Below are 13,535 nucleotides of genomic sequence, written 5' to 3'. Positions count from 1 at the left end.
AACCCGAAGAGACTTTCAAGTATGTTTTTTACACTTTTGTCGTACAATTTCTGAGATAAAACAAAAAATATGTTTTAACAGAGAAGGTGAATCCAACCTGTGGGGGTTACTGAGTAACGTTACAGCAATTGCGTCTTCATTCATGAGCAAATATTGCCCATTAGAATGTTCTCTTAATGCGTAAACGGTTTTTTCGGAGCATCCTAATTGGCAGGTAGCCAATAGTTGTTAGTAAATATTGTAGTAGAAGCATTATTGTAAACTTCCTGTTTCTGTTCCAATGTCTTTCATTTCAGGCCGACGTCAGCAAGGCTACGTGATAACAGGTGGGCACCGCTAGCTCCATCATGAGCGTCATGGCGATTGTGCTGGAATCGTGGTGGGGAGCTACAGCGGGCCTGTTCTTAGTACTGTCCGTCGCTGTCTACCTCTATTTCCTCTCCTGGTATTCCTACTGGACGAAAAGGGGCGTTCCACAGGCCGAAGCAGTTTTCCCTTTCGGGAGTGTGGAAAAAGAGGCTTTATTCGGAAAGAAGCGAGTTGAACTTCAGCTACACGAAATCTACAAACGATACCGAGGTACGTATGTGCATTCTCTACTGTTTTCTGCATCGCTGTGCTTATTGCTTTTTGTTATTGTTTTTGTTTCCATGATGCTTTTCCGCTGAACTGCGCTCCTCCACAGCTTTCTCTTGTCATAGACAAGCCCTTCCTCGGGATTTACGTACTCTTCGCACCAGCCTTCCTGGTCTTCGACCCAGATATCATTCGCGACGTTCTGGTCAAGGACTTCGACGCCTTCCAGGACAGGTGCATACCGTTCGATGACAGCGAGCCGCTCAACCACCACCTGCTGTTCCTTAACGGCAGCAAGTGGAAGAGGCTGCGCTCCAAGCTGACCCCGGCGTTTACCTCGGGGAAATTAAAAATGATGTTCGAGGTGAGCAGAAATTAAATTTTTAAAACATGGCGACGTCTGATAGCAATCAGCGGCTATACAATGTCAGTACAATGTAATGATACAATTTCTGGTATGATATCAACTTTTATCAGCGCACTGTAAGAATGAAATGGAATCAAAGTGAGGTTAAGTTTTGTTTCTTCGCCGTGTGAATTTCATTAGCTGACGTATTTGCGTGTGAATGATGTAGTAACTTTATACATGTTCCTCCAATCTGTCTTTGGCGCACAGAGCTCAAGTCTCACAGAGAAATTAATTGTGTGCTCATGATGAAGAAACGAAGTATATAAAAAATAAAGAATTGGCGATAGCAATTAGTTAGACTAAGGTTTGGGTATGTTCACTTGCCTTTACGAGATACCTCAAGTGGAACCTAATGGTTGGCTGATTTTCTACATCTGCATTTATACTCCGCAAGCCACCCAACGGTGTGTGGCGGAGGGCACTTTACGTGCCACTGTCATTACCTCCCTTTCCTGTTCCAGTCGCGTATGGTTCGCGTGAAGAACGACTGTCTGAAAGCCTCCGTGCGCGCTCTAATCTCTCTCATTTTACATTCGTGATCTCCTCGGGAGGTATAAGTAGGGGGAAGCAATATATTTCGATACCTCATCCAGAAACGCACCCTCTCGAAACCTGGCGAGCAAGCTACCCCGCGATGCAGAGCGCATCTCTTGCAGAGTCTGCCACTTGAGTTTATTAAACATCTCCGTAACGCTATCACGGTTACCAAATAACCCTGTGACGAAACGCGCCGCTCTTCTTTGGATGTTCTCTATCTCCTCCGTCAAACCGATCTGGTACGGATCCCACACTGATGAGCAATACTCAAGTATAGTTCGAACGAGTGTTTTGTAAGCCACCTCCTTTGTTGATGGACTACATTTTCTAAGCACTCTCCCAATGAATCTCAACCTGGTACCCGCCTTACCAACAATTAATTTTATATGATCATTCCACTTCAAATCGTTCCGCACGCATACTCCCAGATATTTTACAGAAGTAACTGCTACCAGTGTTTTGGGGAAGGGACAGCGAGGTCATCGGTCCCCTGGAACCTGAGAAGTATTTGACGTTATATCGTATGTCACTGACGCATTTTGACCAACTGGTAACTTATTGTTATCACTTACAAAGGAACGTGCCCAAGAGTAAAAAAAACGATCTTGATGAAACCTGGCGGGTGTGTAGAGGGGCACAATAATGCGACACGAATATTTTTGCTTGCGCCCAGTGTCACATTTAAGTGGTAAAACACGCTCCGAAAGGAAATCTGGCATATTAAGTTTGGTGGGAATACCTTAAAAACGATGAGGTATACAAATATTTCGCATGTGGAAGTCGATGTGTAATTAAAGTTCTTTCGACCCGCAAGTCGCCGAAGTGGCGTCAAATCGAAAGACTTGCACCAGGCGAGCGGTCTACTCGACGGGAGGTCCTCGTCACACGCCATTCTATTAAAGTTCTTGAAAACTGCATAATTGAGTTTTGTAATAGTTTGAAATTTTGCAAATTATCCTATCACCATCAATTAATTTTGAAAAAGGAAAACTGATGTGGTTTACCAACACAAGTACAAGGATAGCGTACCAATAGGGACAAGAAAGGAGGCATGAAGGGCGCCAAAAACGGAAATAACAATCATCCATTTATTGCACCATTACACACGCACATCATGATATATGAGACATTATAATTGCCATACTCAAATCTATTATGACAAACAATATGTATCACGAAGGGCACACACAATGGAGTTTAAGAAATTACAGTGGCACATCAACTCCGCTATGACGAACAGTGTGCATAATGAAGGCCGCACAATTTTTCCAATGTAAGAAATTAAAATAATACTAGAATAAAATTAACTAAAATGCCTTGAAGGAAATGTTTATGAAAAGAACACGACGGGGCCGCAAGGGAGGAGGCAACACAATACTTAACTCAGTTGCACCAAAACAAACAACGGACACGTAAGGCACTCTCTGCGTTGCGGTTCCGCGCGTTACACCCAAGTGATAGCTACCTGAAGCATTTTAATACTTGGAACAGTAGACCAGTGATCAGCAAATTAAAAAAAAACAATAACATGACATAAAAATACAATAATTTAAGAAAATCACATCATATGACTATAAGCTTAAGATCTTTCGGTAATTAACAGATTACGAAACAGGTAAAGGGGCATGTGCCCCTATTAAATCTTACGTAATTACACTACTAAATTTCTCACTACCCAAGTTGCAATTAATGCAACAAGAATTAAATCATTTAAGTGATAATGTTACTTTAAAATAATAATAAAATCATTTCATACAGCAGAGGGCCAAGAATGGCCCGATCAGTACTCCCCAGTGAAGCAGTTCGCACAATGGTACTCCACGGCAACGAGCACACAGCCCCATACGAAATGCAACACAACCACAGCGACCCGGCGTACTACCAGAGCCACCAGGCAGTAAACCAAAATCGTACTAAGCCAAAACAAGGACCGACTTTTAAAATAACGAGACCTAGCCCGGGCCGGATAACAGATCAAATGCCTGGAAATCCATAGGAAACCTCAGCCAACTTAATATCAAAACAACAATTTATGAACAATATGCAAAACACAAGACATCTCAGTCCAAAGGCTTCCGTTTAGTCGCGAAGGTGGCTACGACCCGCCTGCTGAGGTGCCAAGCGTCGTACGGAGTGCCGAATCAAGCTTAACCTTCGTTAACGAAAAGCGGAAGCACCACAAGACAAAATAAACTCCAATCTAACCGCGCAAGGCAAACTCTAAGGAGTGCCACTCGAAGACTATGCACTTGAAGATCAAACATAAAGCACCCAGACTAAGGTGCCGCTGAACGACGCACTTCCATCACCAGCGTCTAGCAGAGTACGGAGAGCAGCGTACCCCATCGATATACATCCATGGGACGGTAAACGAGGATAACAATCCCAGCGACGGAGAGACAGGAAGACGAAATGGCATCCCGCCGCACATAGAAGGCATTTCAAACTCAGGCTCGACAAACTACAACAGGCGGGATTTTGCTCCCCTTGCGAATCAAGTTAAACGGCACAACACGTCGCTGTCCACACTATTAACCGTAAAATCACGGTCCGGTCTTCCCATCGGGCCCCACTCGGCGTCCAGACGCAAACAACCCCAGCCGAGCCGAACTGTCTTCGTGCCAAGGCAGCCACCTCTTACCTCCTCACACGCCTCCAGCTAAGCTCCGGCCAGCGACCACACACGGAAATAACCGCTTAACGCCAAAGCGCCGTCTGAGTGAAAACTCAGCACTAAGATCGATACGGACTTGGAAATAAATAAACTTTTGTTACAACTGAAATTAAAGAAACTTCCAAGCTACATATTCGAACATTCATATGTAATAAACCTGGTTTCTGAAATTCCACTTTTGAAAAAGAAACTGTATACTATGTGGAGTCCGAGTATTTTCAGCATACTCAATTAAAATATCTAGACATTCACCATTAGCCTAGTTATTGTATATATTTTACTTATATTTCTTTTATGTTTTAAATTGTTATTTTACGTTTTACATTAATTTTTGGCTTGTTTTTTAGTTTACCATTTCTATACGAATTCTGTCAATTGAAAATAATGTGTAACTCATTATTATGATACAAAATCATTACAGTAATGATAATGCTTACTAATATTATAAATGCGAAAGTAGCCCTGTTACGTTTCCACGACTAAATCGCTGAATCCATGAAATCTGCCGTGAGACAGCTTGAACCCTGATGAAGAAGGTAGGTTACTTTACAAAGTATGTATTACAAGATATTTATTAATTTGAAGAATATTACGCAAACTAAGGAAAAATATTTACTTTTTGAAAAAAACTATTTTCTGTTTCACTTTTGAGCTTTACCATATTTGTGCAAATGCTTTTGTTAGTTGATATGTTCTACGTAATATGGTTCAACGTCGTTAATACAATGCTTATTCAATTCTCAACGTGTTTCATACATACGAGTAACTCACACTGCTAAGTTTTCATGACTCTACTACTGAACCGTATTTAGCGTGGGGATGGGTTGAACCTTAGGAATACCATAGGCTACGAGTTTAGGAAGTCGTATTTTTTTAGTATTATCAACATTTTTAAATACGGCCTACTTGACTGACATGCAGACGACGCAATTGCGATGGTCGGCGACTGTTAGTGTCTGTAGGTTATTCCGTGACGTTGCAAATCCAATGTTACTGCGCGCATGCTTTATGCTATTGAATTCCTACCCCATCTGGCTTAGCTGGAGACTTTTGTGTGAGATATAACAATAAGATAAGACAGCAAGCCGGAGAACTATATTTAAAACTATTACTATGAGCTTCGTAAATGTACATCTGATTTAGCGCGTAGTTCTAAGAGAGCTCAAGCTGCGAGAGTTCCTCGAATCCAACAAACCTCAGAGCAATTTCATATCCGCCGGAACTTGGATGCAGAACGTCAGGCGGCCGTAACAGCTACAGAGACATCAGAACAGTCACAAACTCGCATTTTATACAGCTTCCAAGAGGCTTGAATAATCACATCGATAGCGTCACTTAAAGGCTGTACCATAAAGAGAGGGCCGTACCTTTACATATGGAACGCGGGAGCCTTTTGGTGAGGCTGCATTTGATTCTGATCTATTAACCGACTATGATGATGACGATGGTGATGAAGTCCCATACTCCTTGGCAGAGCGTAGGGGAACGATGCGGGAGACCCGCACCGCCGTGCTAGGCAAGGTCCTAGTGGAGGTCCTCCGACCGTAATGGGGTTGACACAACAACACATCTCGAGCTAGGTTAAAATACCTGACCCCGCCGGGAATCGAACCCGGGACCCCGTGGTTGGGAATCGAGAACGCTACAGCGAGACCACGAGCTGCGGACATTAACTGACTCTGTCAATCATAAATTAATCATCATAGGGGGACAAATCAAAAATGAAGGCACCATAACGTATTAAAATGGAAGAGAGAAACGGTTGGTATGTGCTGCTCTGGTGACAAAATTTCGCATCCAGTACTAGGTGAGCTAGAGAAACTGCTGAAAACTTTGCTTCTCCATGAATGTAAGGAATCGAGACGTTCTTTAAATATAAATAGAAAAATATAATGCATGATTTCTGGTTCGACATGCAGCAAAATAATAGGAACGCATTCATTATGTAACTACATACCGGCACTGAATACATTTTTTGTACTTGCGTCTCTACGCCACTAAATACACAGACATCTTGTAAAATTACTGGCTTACTTACTACCATCGCTCATCGTAACAAACCTGCTGATATGCGAGCGACGCAGCGGGTAACAGCAAGTCTGTAAATAAATACTTAAGACATGAAGTTTCCTTGCACCATGCCCATAAAATGAACGAAATTCCTTCACATAATATACACGACGGAGAACCCAAAGTAAAACAAAATCTACAGGATTCCAAACTGTCACGGGTGACCCTCTAAATATTGTGATTTGTATCAGGCATATTTCAGTACGTTGGTAAGCCTTGGCGAAGAGCATTGATTGTGCACTAGTGAGTGCTGCTTGATTATGTCGTTTCTCAAGCGGAGAGTGACATCACAATCATTCAAAAGAACTACATCTGAAAATCTATTCACAATGTTTTTCCAGGATCGAAAGCCGTATACATCTCACGTCTGTACCTGTGCTCTCGAGCCTTTTGGGATCAGCTGATGAACGAGTTCTTTGTCCCCGGGTGTTTTCATATTGACCACTCACCTTTTCATAGTTTTAAAAGAAACTAATGGTCAGTTTGGACCGAGAATTCGAGAATCTCTTTTCGAAGCCTCAAATGTCCTTGCGCCGGCACTGAAATCTGGTAAAAATACGCCTGAGTACGACAAAAGATGTTTGATAGATGTTTTCTTATTTGTTCATCTGGTGAACCCAAAGGGCTTGAAGGCAGAAGTACAATCGTTCATTTTATGTGCATTGTGTAAGAAAATTTTATAACTATTTATCTATAGATTATCACTACTGTAATGATTTTGTGTCATAATAATGATTTACCTTTTATTTTCAATTGAGAAAATACACTTACATGAAACGCTAAACTAAAAAACAAAAAAAAGAAAGTAAAACGTAAAATAACAGTTTGAAACATAAAACAAATACAAGTAAAATATGTACAGTAACTAGAATAACAATGAATGTTCTGGTATTTTAATTAGTTATGCTGAAAATACTCTGCAAGCACATTGTGTACAGCTTATTTTACAAAAATGACATTTTTGAAACTAGCTTTATTACACGTGGATGTACGTAGCTTGAAAACTTCTTTAATTTTATTGTAACGAAGGTTTTCATTTTTTAAAATTAATTAATGGTGGTGGGGTAGTTTACAAAATTTCTGACTACTACAAAATTCGACAAAACAGTTTTCAAGAACTTTAATTAGTTATCAACTTTTATATGAAAAACATTTGTTATATATCAGTGTTTCAAACATGTTCCCTCCAAACTTAATATGTCAAATTACCTTTCGGGGTGTGTTTTACCTTTTAAAAGTGAAACTGAGCACAAACAAAAAATACGTATTACATTATTCTGCCCCCTCTGCGCACCCGCCAAGTTTCATCAAGATCGTACATTTACTCTTGACAATGCTCCCTAGTTAGTGCAACAGAGTGTCTTATGACATTGTTTGAACAGGAAATACCGTGCTACAGTTAATCAGTTGTTTGGCATGTGCTTACCTATAAAATCCGTCTCCTGTGATGGTAAGGGATAAAAATCTCTGTCATATAATTTACGGGTTTCATTTATTGCTTTAGCATTTTTTTGATTTGTTAGTACAATCAGATACGGAAGTGTCCCACAGAACTTGTCTTCTCTGCACTTTCACAATGACACCTGCTCTACGTCGAATATAGGCACTGGTTTCTCCGACGTCAGGCGCGCACAGAAAACTTTCATTATACTACTCACTAATGGTTAACTGTGATGACTGGAAAGAAACAACAGTGTTTCTGACTTGACAGTGTGTACCAAAATTGTCGTCAGATAACAGGAATACAGCAACCTCTTTAATGGAAAAATCCTGGTATTCAAGTAATGTGAGTTATAGCAGCCACTGAAAACACAAATTAGTATGTCAGGATGGGTAACGTGTGCCCTTCTGACTTATAATTCAGCGTGGCTGGGAAATGACAGCATCTTAGTGTAACAGTGTATCCGAAGAGTTACAGAACGAGATAAAACTTAATCACGTGACCTTTCTCACACAACAGTGTCAAAAAAACGTAACTAGAAAAATTACACATTTTAGGAAAGAAGTACTAACATTATAATCCTTGTTCCGTTCCTGCCAGACATACTTGATAATGATGCGCAGTGATTGTTCTTGTTGCTCCCAAGCTGGGCTCAAAATTATCTAGTGATCAAACTGTCTTGTCTATCCGTTAAATGGTTGATGTGCGCCAGGCTGCTGCAAGTAAACCAATCGCTGACGGAGGCGCTGCAATTTCTCATACACCTATCTCCTTACGGCAGGAATCTATTTGTTACTCTTTTTATTATTATTATTATCATTTTAGAAGAATTTATTTAGTTATCGTTGAGGTTTGGGTTCGATCACTTAATCACTTGCAACAAGCGGTTTACTGCCTGTCGTCTTCGCAAAGCAGGTGCGATTCATTTAATTTGCATCTACATCTACACACAAACTCCGCAAGCTACCAAAAGGTGCATGGCGGAGGACACCGTGTGTCATTGCTAGTCACTTTCTTTCTTATTCGACTCGTAAACGATCGAAGAAACAACTGCTATCTATACGTATCTGTACGAGCCCTAGTTCCTCTTATCTTGTCTTAGAGGTCCTTACACGAAATGTAGTTTGGCAACATTAGAATCACTCTGCAGTCAGCCACAAATACCAGTTCTATAGTCCTGCTGCTTAACTGACGCCGGCACGGTAGCTCAGCGTGTTCGGTCAGAGGGCTGCGTGCTCTCTGTAATTAAAAAAAAAAACTGAAGACAAGGAATCAACGATTAACTTGAACGGATGTCTTGTGACGTCCGCCCAGACCAAAAAACGCAACGAACTATGTCGAACAAAATTTTAAAAAAGTGGTTACGTGCTTGCCTCCCACGCAGCGGGCCCGGTTTCGATTCCCGGCCGGGTTGAAGGTTTTCTCCGCTCGTGGACTGGGTGTTGTGTTGTCCTCATCATAATTTCTTCCTCATCACCGGCATACAAGTCGCCCAATGTGGCGTCGACTGAAATAAGAATTGCACTCGGCGGCCGAACTTCTTCAGATGGGGCATCCCGGCCAACAATGCCACACGCTCATTTCATTTTTCACCGGTCTTATAAATTTTCTTAGTAGTGTTTCGTGAAAAGAACGTCGCCTTTCCTGCGGGTATTCCAATTTCATTGCACAAAGCGTCTCCGTGACACTCGCGTACTGATCGAACCTGCCGGTAACAAATCTAGCAGCATGCCCCTGAATTGCTTCTTTGTCTTCCTTTAATTCGACCTGGCGAGAATCCAAAACACTCCAGTAGTAACGGTACTCGGCAGTAGGTCACACTTGCGTCTTACGTGCGGTGTAGCCGGCCGAAGTGGCCGTGCGGTTCTAGGCGCTACAGTCTGGAACCGAGCGACCGCTACGGTCGCAGGTTCGAATCCTGCCTCGGGCATGGATGTTTGCGATGTCCTTAGGTTAGTTAGGTTTAACTAGTTCTAAGTTCTAGGGGCTAATGACCTCAGCAGTTGAGTCCCATAGTGCTCAGCGCCACTTACGTGCGGAGTCCTTTACAGAGGAACCATATTTTCCCAGAATTCTCCCGATAAATAGAAATAACACAGTCCTCACCTAATCGTTCCATTTTATGTCGCTTTGCAACGTGACGCCTGGATATTCAATCGCCATGACTGGGTTAAGCTCCACAGCATCAGTACTGTATTCGAATATTATAGGGTTGTTTTTCCCACTCATCCGTCATATCTTACATTTTTCTATATTTAGAGCAAGCTATAATTCATCACAGCGAGCAGAAATTCTGTCTATGTCATCCTGAATGCTCTACAGTTGCAAAAGACGACAGTTTCCAGAGCACAACAACGTCATCGGCAAACAGCTGCAGACTGCTCGTCACTCTACCTGTCAAAACATTTGTTGTACATGGAGAAGAAGAACGGTTCTATCACAATTCCCAGTGGCACCTCTGACGGTACACTTTTCTCTGGCGAACACACACCGTCCAGTACAACATACTGGGTTCCGCTATTTAATAAGTCTTCAAGTCACTCACTGTCTGGGCAGCTATTTCGTATACTCGGAACTTCGTTAACACTGTGCAACAGGGCACTGTGTTAAACTCTTTCCGGTAATCTAGAAATATGGAATGTTCATGTTGTCCATCATCCACGAATAGCAGGGTATCATGAGCCGAAACCTATTTCACACAAGCGATACATTGTAAATGCGTGTTGATTTGTGTGGGGAAGCTTTCCTGCCGCCATGAAATTTATTATAATCGAAATAATGCCTTTAATTCGAATATAGTAAACTTCCTATGCGAAACTGAGCTTGCCCTTTTCTCGCACAATGTCCTGCGAACCATGTGTGAAGGGCGTTAAACGGAGTCCGTACTGGAGCCTTTCCTGAGACTGCAAAAAGCCGGCATCAGAACAGGCAGATGTGACACGTCGCAGGTACTGAAACTAACACAACACATGAAGGATGAATTCGAGAAGAGAAGAATCACTGGGGCTGTTTTCATACACTTATCACCTGCTTGCGACACGGTGAACCACGAACAGCTGTAACGGAAAATGTAGAAACTAAGTAAAAATAGTGGCATGACACAAACGATTGGAAATCTCCTTCAGAATTTTTAAGGGCAAAGAAGCCAGTGAAGAAAACAAAAGAACGAACCACCGCACTGTATGAGAGCACACGAAGTTTTACACCGGCAGATGATTGTGTGGTGTCGTCCAAAGAATGAGATGCCAAAGAAAGGTTGGTATGTCGCAACTCAAATACAGAGAAGGTAGTCGCTGCAAGCCACACAGACGAATGAACGACAACGACGTAGCTACACCGGTAAAAGTTTCGCTACGCCGCAGCAACTTCTGTACTACTTACGGCCGAGCACGGGACCGCTCGGCCACAGTATGCGATCGTCGATTAAGACGATAGAATCTTCTTCCTGTAGGACAGCTGTGCGATCAATGAATTAGGCAGAACTTTACGTGAAAGTTATTTTTTAATGTACTATGAGTGAGAGAGCTATGTTTTGAAGTCATACGTTAATATTCAGAGACAGTTGTAAACACTCATGACATTCCTGTGAAAATAGATTGTGCAAAGTTAAGCAATTCTTCTTACCTATGTAATTATAATAATGTGAACTAATATGTTACATGTTACATTATCCACTCGGTCTTCTTCTGGAGTAAAGTAAAGAACCCACATTTGTGCCGACTAGTATATTTTCGCACGTGCAACAGATTTTGCCATCGCAGCTCAAGCAAATCACTTTGAGACCGGAGAAAAGAAAGTATCAGAAGCTCCTGAACAACTGGGTCTCTACTACAAGAAAACCAACTCAAACCTAACTGCTCAAAGACGCAAACCTGTATTTTTCACCTGAAGAAGCATGGAAGGAAGTAAGGCTCGAGAACTACACAATCCCAAAATACTTGTGTGTAACATTAGATGGCGCATTAACTTACAGGACCGAACACGAAGCATTAAGTAACTGCTAGAAGTTACATTGTACTGAGATTAACATGCACCAGTTGGGGTGCGGAATTCGGGGCAGTAAGGACTATAGCTTTAGCCTTACGCTTCTCAGCTGCGGACTACGTGGAGTGATATAACCCCAGCCATGGCAATGAAGCGGACGTACCACTCAGTTAATGATGCCGCTTCATCACAAGCTGTTTGAGGGCTATAGTGACTCGCAAGTTGTACTGCCTAGCCGGTATCGCTTCGCTAGCACCAGAGACGAAGTGGCAGCCAAGGAATAAAAATTTATTCGTTCACATCTACGGCCCACACCCTTTATGGATACCAACCACGCCGACGCCGATTTAAATCAGGGTAGAGTTGCCTGCACACAACACAAAATCTTACTACAAATACGTCAGCTACGCTAAATGATAGAGAAAAAGTTCATACATTCTTCTTTTTTTCAATTGCATCATATGAGACTACTTTGCGCCAGTGACAAGAATTTCTCTGGATGAAAAAGACACAGGTCACTAATTGGTCGAACATGAATGTTTATGATAACTAAATAAATTCTACTAAAGTTGTAATAATAATAAAAATAATAACAAATCGATACCTACCTCTCAAGGGAGAGGTGTATGAGACTTATTTACTTCCAGCAGCCCGGCGCACATCAGCCATTTAACAGACAGAAAAGCCAGTTCGATCCCTACATACACTACTGGCCATTAAAATTGCTACACCTAGAAGAAATGCAGATGATAAACGGATACTCACTGGACAAATATATTATACTAGAACTGACTTGTGGTTACATTTTCACACAGTTTGGGTGCATAGATCCTGAGAAATCAGTACCCAGAACAACCACCTCTGGCCGTAATAACGGTCTTGATACGCCTGGGCATTGAGTCAAACAGAGCTTGACAGGTACAGCTGCTCATGCAGCTTCAACACGGTACCGCAGTTCATCAAGAGTAGTGACTGGCGTATTATGACGAGCCAGTTGCTCGGCCACCATTGACCAGACGTTTTCAATTGGTGAGAGATCTGGAGAATGTGCTGGCCAGGGCAGCAGTCGAACATTTTCTGTATCCAGAAAGGCCCGTACAGGACCTGCAACATGCAGTCGGGCATTATCCTTCCGAAATGTAGGGTTTCACAGGGATCGAATGAAGGGTAGAGCCACGGGTCGTAACACATCTGAAATTTAACGTCCACTGTTCAAAGTGCCGTCAATGAGAACAAGAAGTGACCGAGACGTGTAATCAATGGCACCCCATACCGTCACGCCGGGTGATACGCCAGTATGGCGATGACGAATACACGCTTCCAATGTGAGTTCACCGCGATGTCTCCAAACACGGATGAGATCATCATGATGCTGTAAACAGAACCTAGATTCATCCGACAAAATGACGTTTTGCCATTCGTGCACCCAGGTTCGTCGTTGAATACACCATCGCAGGCGCTCCTGTCTGAGATGCAGCGTCAAGGGTAGCCGCAGCCAAGGTCTCCGAGCTGATAGTCCATGCTGCTGCTAACGTCGTCGAACTGTTCGTGCAGATGGTTGTTGTCTTGCAAACGTCCCCATCGGCTGACTCAGGGACCGAGACGTGGCTGCACGATCCGTTACAGCCATAGAGATAAGATGCCTGTCATCTTGACTGCTAGTGATTCGAGGCCGTTGGGATCCAGCACGGCGATCCGTTATTACCCTCCTGAACCCATCGATTCCATAGTCCGCTAACAGTCATTGGATCTCGACCAACGCGAGCAGCAATGTTGCGAAATGATTAACCGCAATCGCGACAGGCTACAATCCAACCTTTATCAAAGTCGGAAACGTGATGGTA

General features: G+C 42.6%; 1 protein-coding gene across 1 annotated transcript in view; it reads left to right on the top strand.

Moving 5' to 3' along the window:
- Positions 1-356: 356 nt before the first annotated feature.
- The window catches only part of LOC124798833 (cytochrome P450 6k1-like), a 68,544-nt gene continuing 55,365 nt past the window's right edge, over positions 357-13,535 (top strand). The window contains exons 1-2 of the mRNA XM_047262364.1: positions 357-579; positions 702-940. Of these exons, the coding sequence (XP_047118320.1) occupies positions 357-579; positions 702-940 (462 nt within the window). The remainder of the gene's footprint in view (positions 580-701; positions 941-13,535) is intronic.

Source organism: Schistocerca piceifrons, chromosome 5 (assembly GCF_021461385.2).
Source record: "Schistocerca piceifrons isolate TAMUIC-IGC-003096 chromosome 5, iqSchPice1.1, whole genome shotgun sequence".
Lineage (NCBI taxonomy): Eukaryota > Metazoa > Arthropoda > Insecta > Orthoptera > Acrididae > Schistocerca > Schistocerca piceifrons.
Note: the sequence above shows the minus strand (reverse complement) of the source record. Positions and strands in the feature narration are given on the sequence as shown.